General features: G+C 38.5%; 1 protein-coding gene across 1 annotated transcript; it reads right to left on the minus strand.

Annotated features, from left to right (window-relative positions):
- Positions 1 to 110: 110 nt before the first annotated feature.
- wipi2 (WD repeat domain, phosphoinositide interacting 2) lies at positions 111 to 17,244 on the minus strand. The gene is made up of 12 exons (XM_088936732.1): positions 16,987 to 17,244; positions 15,430 to 15,512; positions 13,147 to 13,316; positions 12,580 to 12,676; positions 11,819 to 11,916; positions 10,877 to 10,969; positions 10,001 to 10,071; positions 8,931 to 9,038; positions 6,534 to 6,698; positions 5,455 to 5,562; positions 4,996 to 5,093; positions 111 to 4,525 (listed from the first exon to the last, which is right to left on the minus strand). Exons 1-12 carry the CDS (start codon positions 17,058 to 17,060, stop codon positions 4,413 to 4,415), a joined length of 1,278 nt encoding a protein of 425 aa, XP_088792858.1. The 5' UTR covers positions 17,061 to 17,244; the 3' UTR covers positions 111 to 4,412.
- Positions 17,245 to 22,132: the final 4,888 nt, after the last annotated feature.

Raw genomic sequence — 22,132 nt, forward strand, 5'->3', positions numbered from 1 at the left:
TTCTTGTTGCATGACTCTATTCATCTGACTGGTCTCTTTTGCCAGCCATAAGTAGAGCTGGATAGGATAGTTTGGTGCAAATTGTGAAAACAGATACAATCCAACAAAGCTATTTTCCCCATCTTCTATTTTATTAATTTGGGAGTGGTTAGGTTTGACAGGTTAGTACAAGTCCAGAGTTAACCTGGCATTCAAGAGTTGCATACCAGAAGCAATTTACAAAAAGTTATGAGAAACAATTTTGTTTCAACAGACCAATACACAGTATATATAACATAAAGCAGTCCATCCCTGGCTTGAGCACTTTTTTAGACTAATTTTAAGAGTTGTGTAATCACATAAAAATCCACTGAGATGTGAAGAGCTACTCAAGTGCTTTAGCCAGGTTTAGTTTGGCATGTTGTATAGCAAAGCACTGTGCAACACATCTATAACCACCCATTATCAGGAAGCCCCTGTTCCTGGTAAGGGCTGTGGCAACCAAGAGCCTATTCTGGAAGCACAGGGCACAAGACAGGACTAGACCCTGGATGGGATTCCAGTCCATCACAGGGAAATATCTACAACATGAATAACATTTTAGGTTAAATGTGTACAAAAATGACCATCTCTTTCTTGGTAATACACTCAAGTTTATTTACATTAAAAAAATCCATCTAGTGTTTCATTAGTTTGACAGTTAGTTCTGTGGAATGTTTTTTTTTTTTTATCTGTGAACAAGTCATAATGCAGAGTAACAGGCTGAGCAGCGGAAATAAGCTAGACAGTTTACACAGAGCGTTTCCACTGATGCTTACTAGACACAAAAACCAAAGGCAGTGGAGCCACATCTAAAACAACAGCTCCTGTCCCCTAGCAACTATTAGGGCTTAAAACAGCAGGGAAGATACCCTTGGTTAACAGTGCTGCCCCAAGTCAGACCAGAGTCCCTAAATTGAAAGAAGCTCTTATACCCAGGCTGTGCACCCAGGACAAACCTAATTCTCTGACCACTGTCTGCAATGCCAAACTGATCCACCCCACTATAGTGACAAATGAAATAGTTGACCTCTGCCACATTACAAACATCTTCTGGACAAAACAATTTCAACAGGAAATACCGTTCGCTCTAGTTTTAAAAAAGGAAAGAAAGGCCTTTTGTCATACAGTAGTGTCTGCCTCTTCTGTAACAAATTTACATTAAAATACATAACTACTGTCAATAACATGTCAAAAAGATTTTTTGTACATGGTGGTGTTTTTATTTTTCCAAGGCAATTCCTTTTTTGAGTTCACAAGCTAGTACTGTATTTATAAGGAACGATTCACATTTTTGGTACAAAAATCATTAGAAAACTCAAGATGTTGTGGTTTAGTTCTGGATAATCCATTGGCTGAAAAGAAAAAAAATCATTACACTTGCTTCAAAATACTAAAACTGAATATCCATCTGAATGACTTCAGAACCCAGTTTTGAGAATCATGGACATCAAAACTCACACAAGGAGGCAACAGTACAATTTATGTAGCATTACAAATCCTAACTATCCAAGGCTTAAATTAAACCAATTAAATATCTTCTTGAATAAGAATATGCTAAATAATGCAACAAACAGGACATATTATATCTGTGAAGTCCACTTTCAGTTAGGTTTTAAACACAAGATTACAAGAGGGGAGAAAAAATATACAGAAACAGTCCCTGCAAGTATCCTAAACAGTTCTTGAGAAACGTTGGCTAGTGTTAAAAAAACTTTTCTCAAAGCAACTTTCCTATCAGTTGCTACATCCTTCCAGCATGTTGCATTCATCTTCTCAATAAATCTGAAACTGCTATACACTCCACATAGAAGGAAAGCACATTCAATGTGCTTTCAACCTAAAACTCTTTTACACATTTCACTAATTGTATGATCCAGTTTTACACTATTTTAATATTCCAGACTTGCACCGATACCGAGTTGATATCAGTTTAAAGTACAAAAGAAAAAACAACCAAAAGTCTACTGACATTTTAATTATTCTATATAGTCAAAAGCTCTTGTTCATTTTTTTCCCCCCCAATTTGCACATTTACCCTTAATATGAGGCACGGTAGGGGGTAAAAACTTTAGCAGTTTAACTGTACCACCCCCCCACAAAAAATCATTTGGATCTAATCTACCTTTTTAGAAAAAATAAAAGCATTGCTTACCAAAACAACATATAAGACCTAACCAAAAAAACTGCACAAAATATAAAGCCTTCAAAATTATGTTTATGAGATGTAGAGATAAATTTTTGCAATTGCACTTTTCCTTTACCAACCATTCCCTAGGGCTGTTTGGAAAATTAATGTCTAGATTAGAGAGGCAGATTTTTCAGATCACTGTATTTAATCTAGGACCTTGCTCTTGACCACCAGTCCATCAAAAAATAATGAAACAGAAGTAGTTCCTAGTATTGCAACAGAAAACAGATCCTCTGGGAGTTATGTAGTCTCTCAGTATGCAAGATATGTCCTAAGGTTCATTTGACCTAAATGAACTCTATCTGAAATCAATGTGTGCTAGCTCCATTTATTTAAAAACTGAAGGTGTCCATGTAAGATTCTGGTTAGAGTATTTCTGTTATTACTGCCCTTTTCAGCTTACTTCCCTAATTAAGAAACATCACGTTACTAGTCATGGTAATGATTTCCACATCCCCCTAATTTGCCACAAAATCACAGAACATTTCAGGCTTTTCACATTTTTGGAGGAACAAGAGAAATGTGCATTAAAGCACAAACACCTGCAGATCGTATGCTCTTGTTTTAAACTCATTGCTTTGCATAAAGAACTTCTTGTGCCTTAAACCATTCTTCTTTTGTATAGATCAGCTCTTTTTGTAGATGTTTTTTTTTTATTTTACACACATGCTCGAGCAGCTGGAAATTCCCTCCACCTCTAGCAAAACAAAACCAAACAATTCTTTTGTTATTATAACATCACAAGACAAACACTACTATTCATATATACATTTGCTATAAGGATGCAACATCTGAAATTAAAATAGATGAAGTGTGTGAATAAAATACGTTTGGCATTAAATAACTGTGCAGAGACATTTTATCCTAGTCTTCACACCTCACAGTGTAAGGGAGTTTCTGTGGTCTTCTCAGTTTTTTTACTGTGCAAAACAAGCTCCAAAAAAATCACCAGCACATAATACTGAACTTAAACCTCAATTAAAGGTTCGTCTTAAATTAGATAAGGTGAGGCTTGTCACAATCACAGTGGCCTAACATTGTTAATGTTTTTGTTAACGATGCACAAGTACTAATAAAACTACATCAAGAAAAGCAAAATGGTAGATGTGGAAATTTATTTCAGTGAAAAGTTTCATTTGTAAGCCGAGTGGCAACTTCCTTTTTTAGACTGGCTCAGTTCTAGCTTCATCATAACCATGAATAATAATCTACTGTCAATTTTTAACAACTGCCTTACAAAGAAGAGAGTTATGGGGCTTTTTGCTGTATTTCATTTTCACCTTCATGACCAGCAAATTTTTCTGAACAATGAAATGAACAGCATTCCAGGCAGATCGAGAAGTCACAGGCTAATAAGATCTGAAATGGAACTGATAATGACATGGAAGCATGCTATTAGACATACACAAGGAGGAAGAAATGAGATTATTTCAGGTCAGCAGTCTATAGCTATTACACTGAAATGAACACTGGAAAAATTCAATCAGAAATGTCAAAGACATTCTTCTAAAACATTAGGAACCAAATCTTGTTTATTTTAGACCCCTGGATCCATGAAGTCTATCCAATACAGGTGACAGACGCCTTTTAAGTGAAACAGCTGCACAGCAGCACAAATGTGTTTGTTGCTCATTCTTTTTTAGAGGATTTTTTCCCCAACTACAATTGAAAGAACCACCCAAAAACTACATTTCCCATCTGAGTGGGAATCGTAAATAAGGGGGATATACATTTATCATCGTATAGAAGGCACGTTAGGCCTTTTTCTAGTTTTCATTCATGCTAAATGTACACAGATCTAAACTTCTGAATGCTCTCAATAGGAAGGTCAACTGTACGCACCTGAAATCATCAATGCAAATGAAAATTAAGTGATTTCTAGTAAGTCTATACTTGGCACGTGTACATGCAAAGCTTAGAAGCTCACGAGCTGCACAGGGCAGCTTGGCTTTTTTAAAAGCAGAAATAAAGTACAGCGAGACACAGGTTTAGCAAGATTTAAAAGCCACTGGGGAAGAAAAAAAAACAAAACTTTATATTTATCATTAGAGATAGAATTAGGCTACAGCTAGGCTTGTTTTAAAACTTCCTGTCCTTTAATCTCTCTTCAACTTTACAAACTGGTAGCAGCACCGCAAGACAGTCCCCCCCCCACCGGGCAATGTTGCACAGATCCCCGTCTCCAGCAGCCTGCCTGGAGCGCTCAGTCAGTCTGGAGGATCATTGGTGGATGCTCATTCTCTTCATCCAGGCGCAGGGAGCTCAGGTCGTCCTCTAGGCTAGCGCCCCCTGTCGCTCCCTGATCCTCAGGGTAGCCTAGGGGATCAAGTAACACCCATCATTTGATAGAAATTTAGAGGTATAATCAAGCCTTAAATCAATTATTTGAGATCTTCTGACCTAATCCTTATGGCTGGTTGTGATGGGGGTTATTCTTTTGCAACACTGTACAACAGGAATATAAGTAACCTGCTATCTTCGCTGCAGTAGCCCAGATTCTTTATACATCACAAATACGCAAGCTGGCCAATATTAAGCCTGTCTAGTACTGGATAGGCAGGGGGCACATAAGGAGACGCAAAGTAGGGATCTGAGAGGAGCAACTATAGTGTTATCATATCTTTCATATGGATTGACAGATCTTGTATGTGCATATCACCAGCTAACTTGTAAAAGGTAAAATAAAAAAACACCCCCTTGCTGTCTTGTTTGTATTACCACTGATATTCCTTAAGCTCTTTAACAACAAGGGAGTGAGACTAATCAGGTATTCAGGGCGGTTTCACCTTTTGCCACAGCGGCACTGTAGGTCTGTGCCACAAGTGGACGGTCATGTGCTGTCGGCTCAAGGATTTCATTGGCTGGCTCCACACTGCCATCCAATCTAAAGGGAGGCAAGTTAAACAGGAATGAGCAGAAATCCACAGCTTTGATATTCCATCCCTTTCACAACAACAAAAACGTAATAATATAGTAATATCATTCAAAATGAATGTTAAAATTAATTACTTCCCCTTAATATGAAGTTAATACAATAACATAATTCTAAAATAGATTTATAATAATATAAAACTAAAATATAAAAGTTCAGAATAAATCAAACTAAAATCTTTTCTGCACCCTTCTACAGGTCGCTTCATGAAAGAAGCATTCTGGGTTACAACTAAAATCAGAGCCTTCAGATTAGTATAAAAATTGCTTCTTGTTCTGGATTACACCGGACTGAGACAGCAGACGTGTCTTACTTGTGCTGCTTCATTAGCGTGCACTCTCCACCCTCCTGTGGGTCCAGGTTATACATGTACAGGTAACCATCTGCCGCTGCCACCAACAGACGAGGGATCTTCTGGATTCTGATAAAGTAAAGAAATCCACAAACATTCACAGTGAAATGCAGTCTAGCTGGCCTTAGAGGCACATTTTAAATCCTGCATTTAATTCCAGACCATGTTAATCTTACAACAATGGTGGAGAATTATCCAAAGCCTCACCAAGATCTGTGTTTGGTTGTCAAATAGAAAAACCTTTTGGAAGAACACTGGCTGTTTCAGTTTCCAGTGTGAAAAGGGGCTGCCACCTTAATTAGAAATTAACATGCCGTCTACCATCTCTGCTTTAAGCATTGTCCAAATACGGATTCTGTAATGCCAATTTTGGAAAATGCGAATACTGCATTGTGACATTTGCACAACTAAAAGAATAGTAACTCTGAACACACATATTTGCAACCTGACTTTTCACACTGAATTAGGTAAGCTGTTGATTTACTTGGGAAACGGAATGACAAAGCTTTACATTCGTAGCTTTTTAACAAAGTAGACTAACAAGTACAAGATGACAACATAGTTTAAGCTTCCAAAAAAAATAAACTGCTTCAGAATGGCAATGCACAAAGCTGTCTATAAGGAAGCTGAACACTGAGAAAACACTTAATCAACTTGTCAGCACGAATTAAAAACAAAGGTGCAATTTTTCTTTCGATTCAGAGCATCATTAATTGGTCAACATGCTGTTAAATTTGCTTTCCTGTAGTGTCTTCCGGTCAAGCATCACAATTTCAGTCAATCTAAGCTTTTGATGAGATTGTACAGTTTTAAGCCCTGTTTACTGAAATAATGCTCCAATGGATTTAAAATGACCTCATGATTCATGGTAAGATGACTTCATAGGACTGTAGGTGCTCATTCACTATGGTCCATTTAGAATGCAACTATTTCTACAATTAAAATGTGGAAGCAGTATAATATTTATACCAGTTTTTCCAAGTTAAAACAAAGCAAAGTCTCTCTCTTTTTCACCTCTACACAGTTGTATTATTACTCACGTGGCAAGTGCACAGATATTCTTGTGCCCTGAAAATGGCAGTCTTACAGTAGCAAATGCCCTGCCCTGGTTGAACATTTCTGTGACTTGGGCTGGCAAGTAACTGGTGGATGCCATCAAGACCTTTCCAAAGTAACCAGTCCAAGTTGTGGGTTCTTCCTGGGGCCTGTAGAGTAAGGAAAGGAAGAAAACAATCCCAAAGAATAATTATTCGGATGACAGAAAAATGACAGGAAAAAGTGATTAGTGCCATGAAATCTCGCTCAGACAAATGTACCAGAATCATTATTCTTTTTCAAAGGTATAGATTGATTTTACTTCCAAGAACATCTTGTCAATAAAATCCATATAGGTATATTAACAAGAGACATTAGCAAATGTGGTTTAAATAGTAGCTTTGGAACCTCTTGAAAAAGGAACAGTTAAGCCTGAAGTTCCTCCAGATATGCTCTAGGGCAGTGATTCTCAAAGTGTGGTCCGCATGTGCCAGGTGAGCTGAGCTAATCATCTTTCTTAAAAAGCAAGTCTACACTGCTTAAGTGAGAGTAAAGAATATTGTAGCGTCCGCTACAAAGGGGCTCCCCCTAGGAGCACTGGTAAGAACTGCAAGCTGTAAATAGTGGGAGGAGGGACTTGTGTGTTGGTTCTAGGTATTGGGGTTTCACCAGCCGTTAAGGGGACTGTGTGTGTCAGTAATGGGGCGAGCACCAGCCAAGTCGTAGGCTTGGCTGGCTTGAGGGTCTGCCGAAAGGTTAAAGTTTCCATTCATTCTCCTTGGCTGTACCCTTCTGTTGCCTTTGTGTTTTAATGAAACTTGAGTTATGGCGGACCACCTCGCCTCTTTATTCTCCCCATCAGCGCCTATTGCTTCAGTGTTTTAGTTTTCTGCACCACGAATGAAATGATGTCACATATTGAAAACCAGTCAGTTTGGCAGTGACGTCCTTGCCGCCCTGCAGCAGTCTATTGTTGTTAGTGATGCACGGGTCGGCTTTTTTGGACCCGCACCCACCCGACCCGATTTAAAATGATAAAAGTACTGACCCAAAGCTGGTCCAAACCCGCTCCATTAGAAATTACACCAAACAATATTCTAACATTCATTTGATCAACATGTATTGAAACGGCATATCCGGATTCCTTGTTTTAAACAGACTAAATTAGCCTAGTCTTGTGACTGTCATTTTTGTAAAGTGCTTCACAATCGACGCAGATAACGTAACCTGTGCTTTCTTCTTTTGTTGTGCTGACTAGCTTGCCAAACGTCTCCCACCTGGCTCTTTTGTCGCTCTCTCTTCTTTATTTTCATCTCACTGTTCTGGAGTTGTGTCCTGATCTTCTCTAACGAGGTTGCCATTACTGTATGTTTTTTTCTTTGTAATACAATGTTGTCTGCTTATGTTTTCTAGCACTTTGCCTTGTGATACAACCAACTGGGGCTTTAATATGGTAAAATGGTTTTAAACCTTAAAATCACTTTAATTTAAGATACAAATTATCAGTTTTCTGAAATATTTTGCTTTTGGTCATACATCAACCCTGCACCTGCCCAACCCGATCTAAAACCTTTTTTTGAACCCAAGTCAACCCACGCATCACTACTTGTCATGATTGCGTGGTTCCGCTGTTTACGTTTTGATATGCGAGTGTGGTTCAACCGTTGCACTTATTATTGTTTGTACCGTTTTATTCTTACTTTTGAAGATCTTACTTTGAGTTTGAAAGTTCAAGTGTGTAATTTAAAGAAGCAGTCGAAGCAGAAAAGTTATTATGGAGCACTGGCTCAAATCTGGGACTCTTAAACGCAAATATAACAACGATGGTGGCAGCGCAAATGCGAGTAAGATGCAGAACAGAAGTGAAAATGCGAGTGAGGTCATTTGTGAACCATACCAGCAGTGCTGTAATTCTAATTCCAACAGCTTGATAAATGAAATGTGCAAGGAAGCAGAAGGTGTGCTTGATGTGATGTCTTGGTCTGCTTCCGGACATGAGACTAAAGTTGTCCAGCTTAGATCCAGAAAACACTTCTCTGATTGCTCAACAAAAGCAGCTCCATTCTTCACATTATCTTTTTAAGTAATAAAAACATTTGCAAAATATGCAGCTTTGTTTGTAAAAATATTAGTACTTTTAATCAAATTTAATTCAATATTAAGTTATTTTTGGTACATTAATAGGTGATGATTTTCACAGGGTAAGAAGTGGACGTAGGCATAGGTGGTCCACCGCATCTGTGACTTGGTGTAAGTGGTCCGTGGACCATAGAACTTTTGAGAACCACTGCTCTAGGCGATGTGGTACCTAAATCTGAAAACATTCATCTCAAACTCAGTGCCTTTTACCAACACTTAGTGTTTGCCACATGTGTAACACACATCTTGTACACCAAACTTACTTCTCTTTCTGTGTCTCCAGCTTAAAGATATGGACAGTCTCTGTGTTACTGGAAGCAGAAAGGAATAGTCCTTCCATACTGAATGCGAGAGAACAGATACTAACACACCTAGAAAACAAAAAAACAGGTATATTTTTGCAGCTACCAACTTGTACATGCTATTTCTGGAAATTCTCGAGTATGCAAGTGATAGACTCTCACACATCCCAAAACACTCATATATCATTGTCCAAAACACTTCCACTCATTACTGCGTTTGTGAAAACAAAGCCTCAGTGTACCAGTATGTGACTTATCCCTCTTTATCTGCTACCCAAGCCTAATTCTTTGATATAGACATTATATAAATTATTCATTATGTTATCAACTGTCAACTATCAGATCAGGCTCAAAAAACTTACACTGGAATGGAAGATCTGATATTTCAAAAGATATAAGTTAGAGGAGATCAAGTCAACAGGAATTTTTCCAGATGATAGCTGGGCAGCTGGACATAAATTTGTATAGGAACAAGTAATAGGTTTATTCCATGCCGAAAAGAGAAGAAAGAAACAACATTTCGTCTGTGGAGCCTTCTTTGGGTGTGATAAGTCTCCACAGCCGAAACGTTGCTTTTTCTTTCTTCTCTTTTCAGCATGGAATAAACCCAATACTTGTTCCTTTGCAGCCTACGCATGCTGACACATCTACCCACCTGAAATACTATAAATTTGTATATATTCTACAGTGATTTTTGATGCACAATGAGAGCTATTTTTTATTATTAAGTTTTTATTTTGTTTTACATTCTATGACCTGCACGTGATGTTTTAGCAAGTACGTGAAATATGATTAATCTGTAAAGCAGCTGCCTCTAAAATGTTGCACAAAATACTATCCCACCACTATTGATGAAGGCTCAACTGATAAAGAAAACTACACCGTTGCTTCATTAAGAAATATCATGAGCTAAAAGGCAATGGAACTGAATGTCATAAAAAAGGTGTCCATTAATTACTTCCGTAACTTAATAAGAATTATGTATTACTGAATGTTGAAACAGCAGAGTGTGATCAAAGACTTCTGCCCACCTTTTCACTCCCCTCCTGAACTCAAAGAGTTTCTGTCCTTCTGGAATGGAAAACACTCGGATCACAGTCCCCTGGAGAGATTGCACAATGAGACAATGGGAACCTCCTGCAGTCAACACTCAGATTGCTTACTATACCTAGACTGCCATATGTCATGGTTTACTGTGCTGTTGTCAAATAAGGCCAGCACTTAAAAGCGAATCAATGGTATCACCTGCTGGCTAAGAACTATTACTCTTTTATTTCATCTCTTCATGCAGATTCAAAGTGTCTGCAACAGCATTCAAACATGATCCATTTAGATAAGGAAAAAAAAAATTCAAAATCAATCACAGCAGACATAACATTTTAAGCCAAATCACCAAAAGAAATACACCTCATATCAATTACCACAACATTAGATAAGAATAACCTGAAATGTAAAATGTCCTAATTTTATTGACTTCTCTTTTTTGATTGTATTGTGGACATAAGACACCAGTCTCTTAAGGTAATGTAATAATGCCAAGATAAAAAGTCCAGGAGCTTAAGGGTCTCCTTGACAATTCAGCTTTCCGTATGGGCAGTTTCTTGTGTACAGAGAGGGGGTTTACTGGGTTGGCTGGCCTTGAAAAACAAAGCTACTCTATCTGTTTTGTCCTTTATCTGCTTCACAGAATGTAACCTCAAATCCTACTCCCCATTCTTCTTGGAATTCTAAAAAAACAACAAAGCATTTCACTTCACTGTGTCTGGGTGAGGCTTTCTGAGGCAGCACAAGGGGGTAGATGGGAAAAGAAAACCAAGCAAAGCACCACACAACAATGCCATGAAACTGGCATCCTGAGTTAGCATAAGCTTAAAAGTTAATGAAAGTAAAAGACTCAGTGTGCAGACCTTCTCTGAGGCTGTTGCGAGCTTGGAGCCACTTGCATCGAAAGCCAGCGCTGCCAAGGGACTGTCATGGGCTGGGATCATATTAGCAGCACGCTAGAAAACAGGGAGGTATCTGATTACTTGACAGTAAAAAGCTTACCCATCACTTACTGTAAATTACTGATCAGAAGTTTCAATTTTAAACTTTCTGTACACAGTTTTGAAGTGCTGAAACAATGGCAGTTCCTTTTCATTAAAAAAAACACATGACCAGTATGCATCATCATCTTATGTTTACTTTCAGTTCATAATTTCTTCCAGTAACAAAAGCATGCTTGGATTTATTCCCTTACTTTAAAAATCGACACTTTAATTACAACCTGAATCAACTGACATAAAAATGAAATACCCACTTACTCCTTCATAATTCTCACATTTGCTCATTGCTGTGCAACACCTAGTGTGCAATAATTCAAGGTTACTAGCTATTTTCTTGTCTCTTCCAAAAACACTGGAGAAGGTTTATTTTCAAAGTTATGCTTTACTTCAACATCACAATAAGTAGGTTAGCAATAAAAGTACTATTTCGGATAGAAAGGGCTCATGCTAGAAATATTCAGTTTTTTTTCCCCAATGTGTAATGTTATCTTGAACCCACTGATTTGTCTGAGCATTCAACCAGCTGGTTTCAGTACTCCTACTTAGACTGCTCTACACAGACAGCTGACAAGAAGCTTGGAGACCACTTTTACTAAATAAGTAGTAGGAATAAAGTGATTTATAATTCTCTGCTGTTTTTAAGTAGACTGTGAAAACATATAACAATAACATTAATAAATAAAGAAAATTATTAGTTTCCTGAAAGGAAGTTTTCTTCTGTTGTATATAGAACCAGCAGGAGCCACAAAATACACAGTAGGGCAAATAATTAAATAGGTCCCCACACAGGATTAAGTTGCTTACCAGATTGATTGTGTCAAAAACTTGCACTTCTCCTATTGATGCACTACCAGGATACCCCAGGTAGCAATTATCATTGTTGATTGACAGTGCACACAGGCCTACAGAAAATATATTGAGGATTAGATACTGCCACAATAAAAAGAAATAATGTCAGTTCTTCTCCAAACTGCTCGGCCTCTGAGACAGGGGTCTAGTTTCCGTTGTTTCTGCTTCTCAGCACTCGGATATACAGAAATGGTCAAGGTAAATACTAGCTCACACTCCAGAAATATTCTTAAATCTTGCAGCTGCCAGACAAAGGAAGTGAAACCACAGGGTGGGCCATCAATATTTTTATACGAGCACCGTGTTCCTTCTTCATTTCTGATTCTACAAATATTCTGTTGTGCAAACTCTGCAAGATACTCTATTTTGTTTTACTTTAAATGTATTAGATGTGTTGAGGAACTCTTCCTCAAATATGGGAATTAACTCTAAATGCGTACTGCTAAGAAGAGCAGACCTATAGCCAAGAACAGAACACTTAGGCCTGTATAACAGCAGTTGCCCTCCTCTCCATGTTTCCTTACATCTCCATGTGAAGGATCTAATCAGAAAACATTAGTAGAAATATGCAAAACTATGTGTAGAACAATTCTGTATGTCTTTGTCCTCTGGCTTCTCCTTTAACTTATAAATACATAAGCTCTTGACAGATAGGCCTTTTCATTTTACAACAATCCACAATCCAGTACAGAGCTACAAAAAAACACAACACCTACCTGAAGGGTTAGGTGGGGTCTCTCTTATGGTATGCAGTACTTTCATATCTCGGATATTGTGGATATAAAGGGATTCTTCCAGGCATACTATCAGCCTCTGCATAAATAAAGTAGTATTAAAAAACTTAAATCTCTGTGCAACAGGTTAATTCCAGTATAGAGTTAATTAATCCAAATACTATGCTTCTCATAGGAGAGAATCATTGATTTCAGTGTCCTGTGATAACAGTACATTTGACATTTTACAGGCCCAATCATAAAGCAGAATACATGCAGCTAATAAGCAATTACTCTTTTAGCTGTGAATGGATCACAGAGATGCTTAGATAGGGTATAAATAATACTGTCACAAAGCTGCTATTTAGAATGAAGGCAAACGTCTGAATATCAAACACCAAAATATGGTAACTCTAAACTGCAATAAAAATACAAAAAACTTATCGGACATGGAATGGGATAAATGGCATTAAAACAAAAGGCATAATCCCATTTTAAATTTCTTCTAACAAATAACACAAATAACATAATAACATAACAAATAACATAATAACAAGGTGAACCTTTTACCTGTCTATTGAGCTTCACAGCCAAGATGGTATTGGAATAGCTGTAGTTGCAAATCTCTGTCCCTTTCTTAAAGTGACACACTTTTAGCTTCCTGGGTGCTTTAAGGCTAACAATTGCAACCAGACTGCTTGAGAACAGTCTTTCCACAATGCACACATCTTCGGTATCAGCTGAAGGGAAAAAGGAGGAGAACAATGATGTTGCAAAGAACAGGTTAAACGGTCAAAAGTGCCTTCCATAGCTGTCCGAATGCCAAGCGTTACAAACATACAGTGTGAAAGAATCCTGAAACAGTAAACTACAGTATGTAACAGTAAACCAGGTTACATGTACTCTAGTTTGCCAACCATGAAATATTGTTTTTACTGTCAGAGACCATCTCATCTATACAAACATCTTTTTATGGATGCAACTTTCAAGAGGAAATGTTGAGCAGAGGAATGCCTCATAACAGGTATTTATGAGCATCCTGAGAGCGGGAGTTCACTCACTCACCGCATGTTTCAATGCATTTTTCTTTCCTTCAAGCCACAAATGCAAAACCTATAACACTGTTTTTTACATCAGCTATACTTTTATTGTATTTTGAAGATTTACAGTAATTAACCCTTTTTTTACAAACGATATGTACTGCATGCAACTCTGCATTGTTAACCTGAAAATCACAGTATACAATTAAATCTGAAGCTGTCCAACGCCAGTAACACTGATCCTATAAAATATATTCTACCATCATAAAGTACATTACACCTGACGCATGTCCTTATATAGCCAATAACTTTCATTGAAATCCTCTGCATACCACAGCAAGTTTGTCATTAGCTTACTGCAAATTGTCATCTAGTGCCTTTTCATTTTTCCTGCTGCCTCATTTTAACATATACATTCACACAGGAACCACAGATGCACCTCTAACAGGTTTGTTCTCTCTCTTCCTGAAGGAAAAAAATCAAGTGACAACTATGCCACACATTAAAATGCAATTCAAGACCCCAGCCTTTTCTCTTTTGCTAGAATTTCAATCATTTCAACCTCTTGTTAGCAGTGTTACCACCTTGCAAACCGATCTTGTGAAATTTCAGGAGCTAAACTAAAGGTGGACCTGGTCTATAATGGCAAGGGAGATCTACACCCCCAGCATGATAACAGGACACACCATGCGGTACAAGTTTGTGTTCTTCAGAAAGATGTTTAAAAAGAGGTTATGACTACATGTGTATTATTGATCCCCTGGCTCAGTTCAAAGGACAGGGATGTACACAGGTAAGGGGTGTTATCCCTCATGTCTAGGCTATATTTGCCAGTAGCCATGTCACACTGCAATTCACATCTGGCAACCCACTGAAGCTAAGCAGGTGTGAGCCTAGGTCAATTTCACCGGATGGGTGACCTCCTGGGAAAAGCTAAGGTTGCTGCTGGAAGAGGTGTTAGTGGGGCCAGCAGGGGGCGCTCACCCTTGCGGTCTATGTGGGTCCTAATGCCCCTGTATAGTGATGGGGACACTATACTGTAAAAAGGCACCGTCCTTCGGATGAGATTTAAAACCGAGGTTCTGACTCTCTGTGGTCATTAAAAATCCCAGGGAGTTTCTCGAAAAGAGCAGGGGTGTAACCCTGGCATCCTGTCCAAATTTCCTGTTGGCCCTTACCAATCATGGCCTCCTAATAATCCCCATCTATGAACTGGCTTCATCACTCTGTTCTCCTCCCCACTGAGAACTGGTGTGTGGTGAGCGTTCAGGCGCACTATGGCTGCCGTCGCGTCATCCAGGTGGGGCTGCACATAGGTGGTGGTGGAGGGGAGTCCCCATTACCTGTAAAGTCCTTTGAGTGGAGTATCCAGAAAAGTGCTATATCTGTGTAAGCAATTATTATTATTAAATTTCAATCAGTTTGTACAATCTGGTCTCCACAAGCTCCCACTTAATTAATTTAGTGACAAATGTCTCACTTCTACACCCGATCTCCTGTGTATTGGGGCTGCTGGCACACAAAGGTTGCTACGTGTTACCCAAGTGAGTACTGCTCTTCAGTGATGGATAAAATGAAAAACATTCTTTCGTATATGTAAAGCACTGTAAAATTGCAGGTAACTAAAAAGCTATTTTGATTACTACTAATACTGTTTTTTCCTCACAAAGCTCCCAACAGTACTTTAAACTTTGTGACTGCAGCAAGTGATAAAAAAGTGAATCATGAATGTAAAAAGTTCTCAGAAAACTCCAGAAGGACTTTAGTAACACATAACCTAGACAGTGCAGAATTGCAAGTAAATCTTACTTACTGCATTCATATATCTGTTCTAGTTTATCAACTGAAGACAAGGAGAAGAACTTATAGCCAGATTTGGTGCCAACAGCTAAGGACCTGCAAAGGGAAATTAAATATTTTAACTTTTGAGAAGGACGGGACATTGTTTTCCACATTCTGCACTAAATTAAAAGTGTTTCTGGTTAAAATAATATAATGCACTTTTATAAAAAAAGATAAATAAGATCTTGCCTGAACTCACTCTGTTTCGTTTTTTATTAACAGTTAACTTGCATGTAATTTCAGTTTAAACAATAAAATTATTTTACAATACATGGTTATTTTTCCATTCACATATTCCCAAATTATTTTACCAATGTAACCTACAGTACAAGAGGCGGGGTTACAACACAACCACCAGAAAGTATGTACTGTTTCGCACTGTGGCACTGAATTGATGAAGCCTTGATGCAAAGCAGTTGAAACTAATTATTAATAAAAACAGGGAAAAAAACATTTAACAGAATCAGGCTAAAGCCACCTTTTAAAAAGCACCTTTACGCGAGTCCTGGTTTGTCGAAATTGCTAAAAAGCTGCGATTACCATCTATACCCGTTTAAAAAGGAAGATCAAACAATAGAACACAGAACTTCCTGCTTATCGAACAATATTTAAGTGCACGTGTTGACGGAGGCTAGCAAAGTGCAGTATTAGATCGCTTCAAAAACTAAACATTGTAAAACAACACCAATTACAAGGGACCGGGGGGACTACTTAATGGAATATCAAGAGCAACAGCCTAGAATAAAGGCCACACAAACTTTGAGGCTCCAATAATCCCTGATCAAACTACTACCAGGGCCATTTTAGTGTTACACTAGCACAAAGAATAACTTGGCCTAGTGCGCGTAGTTTGCCATTATAGTTCCTAAACGGTGACTTGAAAGGAATGTTCTAAATTAAAATTTGCCTTAATTTCGAGCGTTGTTGAAAATATTTCCTTAGGCCCTTCAGTCTCAGCTGACCTGTTGCACTTCTTTAAAAATCGTCGCTCACTGCAAGTGCAACGCTGGTTTCGAGAATTCTAGCTGCGTGTTCAGGCACATCTTAAAAACGACACTCGAAGAGAGCAAAAAGCAACCAAAAATCGTGCTCCCCAGACCTTTATAACATGCCTAAATCGGGAATAACAGCAATGCTGAATCTGAAAACGTGCTTTGTCATTTCACGCGTTGGGTCTTGTCAAGACAGCAGTCAGCTCGCCCGACACCGACACACATAAAAATACAATCATAAACACCTGAGCCTCTTTTGTGATTTCACAGCATTATTATTTGAACTACGCTATTCCAGAAATGGCACTACGCGAAAACATGACCACGACTACCCAGCGTAAGAGGTGTCTTTATTTTATATGCATGTCTGTTGACGGAAATATTGGGCATACTTTTTATTAGCTTAAGTTCCGTCACTAAAATAATTAATGACTACCGCCTGAACATCACTAACAGACCAATTTAAGCGTCTCCTGGAGCCTACAGGCCCCTCTATCCCCGTCGTCTCTGTGACCCTACCCCCTGACCCTCCTTACGTGTTGTCCTGGTTGAAGTTGGCAAAGAGGAGCTGGCTGCAGCCGGCCTCCCCGCTCTGACTGGCCAGGTTCATGGGCTCCACAGCATCTACAGATATAACATCAGCAGGAATTACAGCAATCGTCGTTCGGATGCTAAAATCCTCCCCGCATAGTCAACACTCCTCACCACCGCATCCTCTCCGCTAGTTTCCCCGCTTGTTGTTGTTTTGCTCAGGCTCTGTTGCCAGTTGTCCCCACGCATGCGCGTTAGGGGGCAGTGTGCTGTGGACCAAACCACAATAGCCCGTTTGAGGTGAAGGACAAATTGCTGATTCTGCAGGGGTTTTTTATTTTAATAGATATTTTCGCCGCCGGTGACCTTGTCGTGGATATATTTTCAAAGTATTTTAATATTTTAATTCAATTACATTATGCTTGTGTCCGTTTTCATTCTGACAATTCCCTGGACACACTGTCTCACCCCATTCGCCAGCGCTAGTTTCTTTCCTGTTCTCGCACAGGCTAGGTAAAGTGGCCTGTAGACAGCGCCCACCCCTGGAACAGCTGGGTGAGTGGTGCAATATTGTTGGTTATGCGCGTTACAGACAAGGTGGAGGATAGTGTTAACATTGGATAGTGTAGTGCTCATTTTAAAACAGTTAAAAACACTTTAGCTGTTATGTTCTAACAAGCAGGGCATGGCACCTAACCCATCCAGTCTCTTGTAGCTTATTGAATTTAGAACCACATTATTTTTGTTAATGCTCCTAATCAGAAAGAGTGCGTTATTCAACGTGAATGTTGACGAGTGTAAACCTCGTTGTAAAGTTACTGTAACGCGGCGGGTCTGGCGAAGCTGGACACAGGAAGTTAGGCTCTTCTTAACTGAGACTATGGTGCTTTATTAATCGACGTTCGTCCGGCACAGCGACCACAGCAAAGGAAAAGGAGAGTTTCTAACACACTGGGGTCAATTCGGGTACAGTTATACAGGTATAGGGTGGTAATTGGGTACATGTATAAAAGGGGTGCAAAACCAGGTAAACTACATAAGTCTGGGCGATCTCGCGACTGTGAACACCTGTTCTACAATTGGTCAGCTGCACTGGCCAGTGGCTCTCCTAGTCTGTGCCCTGGCCACTGCTACTCCCGTCCTGCCCCTCGCCGTCCACCCCAGCTGGGCGCTCTTCGGCCTCAATGCTAGGCGAGGGCGCTACAGTGTACATTACTTTTGACTCATTAATCTGTTAAAAGATCCGAACTTCACTTGCCCTTTAGTTACACCGTGTCTAGATTTTGTAGTGTCTAAATTTACAACTAGTCTAGACTTTATCGATATCTAAAAAGTTATTTTTTAACACCTATTATGTAAAATTATTAAACCCCTAACAGCAACTGAATGCACAGAGAAGCAGAATTTTCTGTACAAACGCAGCTTCTTTAAAAAAAACAACACAAGGGCCTCATCTTTTTTGCCGAGTATCTTGCAGATTTGGTCGTGGTGTCGATGATTCGCCAGTAGAGGGCTTAGGGAGCAACATCTTAAAACAAGATTTCATTGTCATTTTATAAGAATGGAACGTTCTGTTCGTTCTCACCTTTTCAGAATATTATTCCAAAAACCTTTTTCAGAATGCTACAAATTTTGTAATGTGAGTAATGTTATTGGTGGAATACCAGTATTAGTTCACTTGCCAAATCATTGACCGGAAATAGACTTCTTAGGTCCTAAAAACATAAGAAATAATAATTTAGGACAAAACAGGGTTAATACTTGTGTATTTTCGAAAGCTACCAAGATTTTATTATTTTTTATATTGATGTTGTGACTGGATAGAGTGCAAAAACACAAGTGTGTTATATTGCTGGAATAAAGTCTCAATAAAATAGGGTGAGTTATCATGTCGCGCATCTCGATTGAATCTAGCTGGTGTCTTCTGTTTAGGTGATAATGTGCATTCCAAGCTGTGTGCACCCATGGTCGTAGTTACACAGAGTTGGAGTATCTGGACAAGTTATCAGAGAGACCTTCATTTAAAATCTAAAATATTAATTTGCTTAATTTAAAAACACAGGAAAAAAGAAACAGCCATCTGAGGCCATTGCAATGTGTGGTTTGCAGGATGATTGGCTTTCTGGATGGGAACAGCCAGATGGGAGAGTTCACTTGTGAACGCTGTCTTTTGAGCATCTCAAACTCCAAGATATCTTGACTTGAGCTTACTAACTAGTTTACTAACACCTAAACACAGAATTAGCAGAATTGCAAGAAGTAGGCAAGAGGCCTTAGAGGGAGATTATGCACACACCACGAACAGGGGTGCAGGAGGCTTCAGACCAGAGAGGCCGGAAGAGCTTACTAACACTTGAGTTAGTAGTAGTGGGGGACTCAATTACTGGAGATTTAAGCAATGTTATACGCACAAGCAATGGATAGTTTTGTATTGTGTTGCCTCTGCCTAGTGTCCAGCTTGCAGACCTCCATGAGCAAATGGGCAGGATCCAAGCTACAGTAGGGTGGATCAAGTTGTCGGGGTCCATGTAGTAACAAATGAAATTATAAAAGGAGAGATTAACAGTTCTGAAAGACTTCTTTAAGCAGCAGACTGTCTACAAATGAATAGATAGTTTCTTCAGGAATATTTTGAGTGTCATATACAAGCCAAGGTAAGCAAAGGGAAATAAGGAGATTTAACACATGGGCAGAAGATTGGTGCAGGTAAGTGGTGTTTAGGGTTATGGAGTATTTGGGGTCCTTAAACAAATGGGACCTGTTCTAATGTACAGGCAGAACGGGTTGCACTTGAAGCAGAGGAACACCAAAGTGTTGAAGAAGCTTATGTTTAGAGTGGTTGAGAAATGGCACTGGCTCTAATGGGGTCAGAAAAGGCCTGGGCCACTAAGAAAAAAAATTAGAGATAACAAACTCATTCTTGAATGTGTATACCTTAATGCTAGAAGTATAACAAATACAAATACAAAAACACAAGGCTACTGCATTAACAGAAAACTGTGACATTATAAGAAACACTAGAACATGGCTGGGGATTAATAATGGGGAAAAATATCAAATTATTGGGTACACATTTTCAGCAAGACACACAGGATAGAAGGATTTATGCTTTGGGACTATATATCAGAAACAATATGCAACCTAGAGGGGTGAGGTAAGAGGGAAAAAGCAGAACAGAATCTATATGGATGAAACTATAAAATAGAAATTCTAAGAGCTTAACACCAGGTATAAGCTGTAGACAGTCTAATGCATACAGAGGTTTAAATAACTTACTGTATGGCAATATCAGGAAGGCATGTGGCATCTTATATTATACTTTTACACTCATCTTTTCAAATATCCAGGATCTAATTCAGGAAATGGACGCAATAAAAACCATGGCTAATTCCGACAAAAATATGGAATCGTTTGCTGTGTAATTTATATATCTAAACAATGAGTCTACATTTAAGATATAGAATAAGAATTCTGGTAAAGTAGACTAGAAAGAAACGAGGCAGAGATTACAAGTGGTGAAATGAGAGCGGGTGAATACAAAGTCAACAGAACAGGATAGTCATGCTTCAGAAATGTAATGTTTAAGGCTCAGAACAAGTTAATCCCTAAAACAGTTACAGTGCTCATGAACAGTTTGTGAATCCCCTAGGCTAGTCTGTATTCCTGTATATTTTAGACCATTATTCAGATCTTTATTGAAAGTCGTCATAAAAGCTATAGCCCTAAACCATGATATTCCCACCATCACAGTCACGATTCTTCTTTTGGAAGACACTGTGTAGATACTATGTTGTTCCAAGGAAAAGTCTCAAGTTTAACAGAAAGCACCCGAATGATCCACAAGACTACTGGAAGAGTGTTCTACGTACAGATGAGACAAAAATGAGAAAAAGTTTGTGTGGAGTTCACAAAACAGCTGATTAATAATAGTAGATGACAACCAAGTAGTAAACATTCTAAAGTAATATTCATTGCAGGTTTTTACCAGAAGATTTCAATTACAGTACTGCTGGTGCTTATTCTATAACATATCGTAATTTTAGAATAATTTACACTGAGGTTCTACAAGAGAGATTGACTGACTAAAAATAATAATTCATTAATATTTTTCATGTCATAGTAACGAAAACAAAGGATTTTATTCCTGGACTCCTACCCAAAATATTTCAGATCTCAGTTGAAGAGTGACAGCTTTACCTGTGGACTGGAGAATTACAAATATTCACCATTTAATAAAAAGGGCAAAAAATTAAACAAGAAGCATAAAAGTCCAATCAATCAAGGTTACTTATGTTGCCTTCTTATGCAGCTATGAAGACAACATTTTTAAGATGCAGCCTACATTATTTTAGAAAGGGAAGGTCTTTTTTAAGTTTTTAGAATTCTTCAAACAAGCAAGATATTAGATAACGCTGGAGCACATGACATTTTTTTTTTGTATTTCCAATAAGCTTTTGATATGGTATTGTATGCACATGGACCAGGAATTTGTTAATGAACCGGAACAGCACATACTGTAATCTTAAAAGGCACAACATCTAATTGTAAATAAACTATGATGTACCATAGGGGTCTGTTTTCAGCCATTTTCACTTCCTGATCTACTGTATGCCTATGTTTTAGATTGTAATAAAGATAGCAAACTAGTTTTGGCAAAAACAGCAGAAAAGGAATGGCACAACCATGATTAAACCCTTGGCTAGTGAAATTTAACATTGAAGTAACAGAGATTGTGGGAACTAACTGTTGAAGGCAAGTCCCAGAATATGTTATTAGGCACACACTAGGAGGACAAAAAACAAGAAAATATGGCACCAAAAATATTTCCAAATATTTGATTGTCTTAGCTGCTATGTAAATAGCTCAAAAGAATAACAACAAGGTTAATTTCTTCACTTCAAGAACAGATACAAAAACTGTAACTATTTAAAGTTTTAGTGCATTAACACCAAGAGTTGGGGGTATTTGGAGCAAGTCACCCAAACATATTGTTGAAGCTGATTCAAACAACAGCTGATTTCCTGCAGATCCTCCGGCCAATAGGCAAATAGCTACCAAATAAGCAGGATGAGGAGAATGACCTCGATTTGTCTGTGATCTTTCCGAGTGTGAAACAAAAACATGGACAACAGATTAGACATTCATTATTAT

This window comes from Atractosteus spatula, chromosome 18 (genome assembly GCF_055471065.1).
Source record: "Atractosteus spatula isolate fAtrSpa1 chromosome 18, fAtrSpa1.hap1, whole genome shotgun sequence".
NCBI classification, from domain to species: domain Eukaryota; kingdom Metazoa; phylum Chordata; class Actinopteri; order Semionotiformes; family Lepisosteidae; genus Atractosteus; species Atractosteus spatula.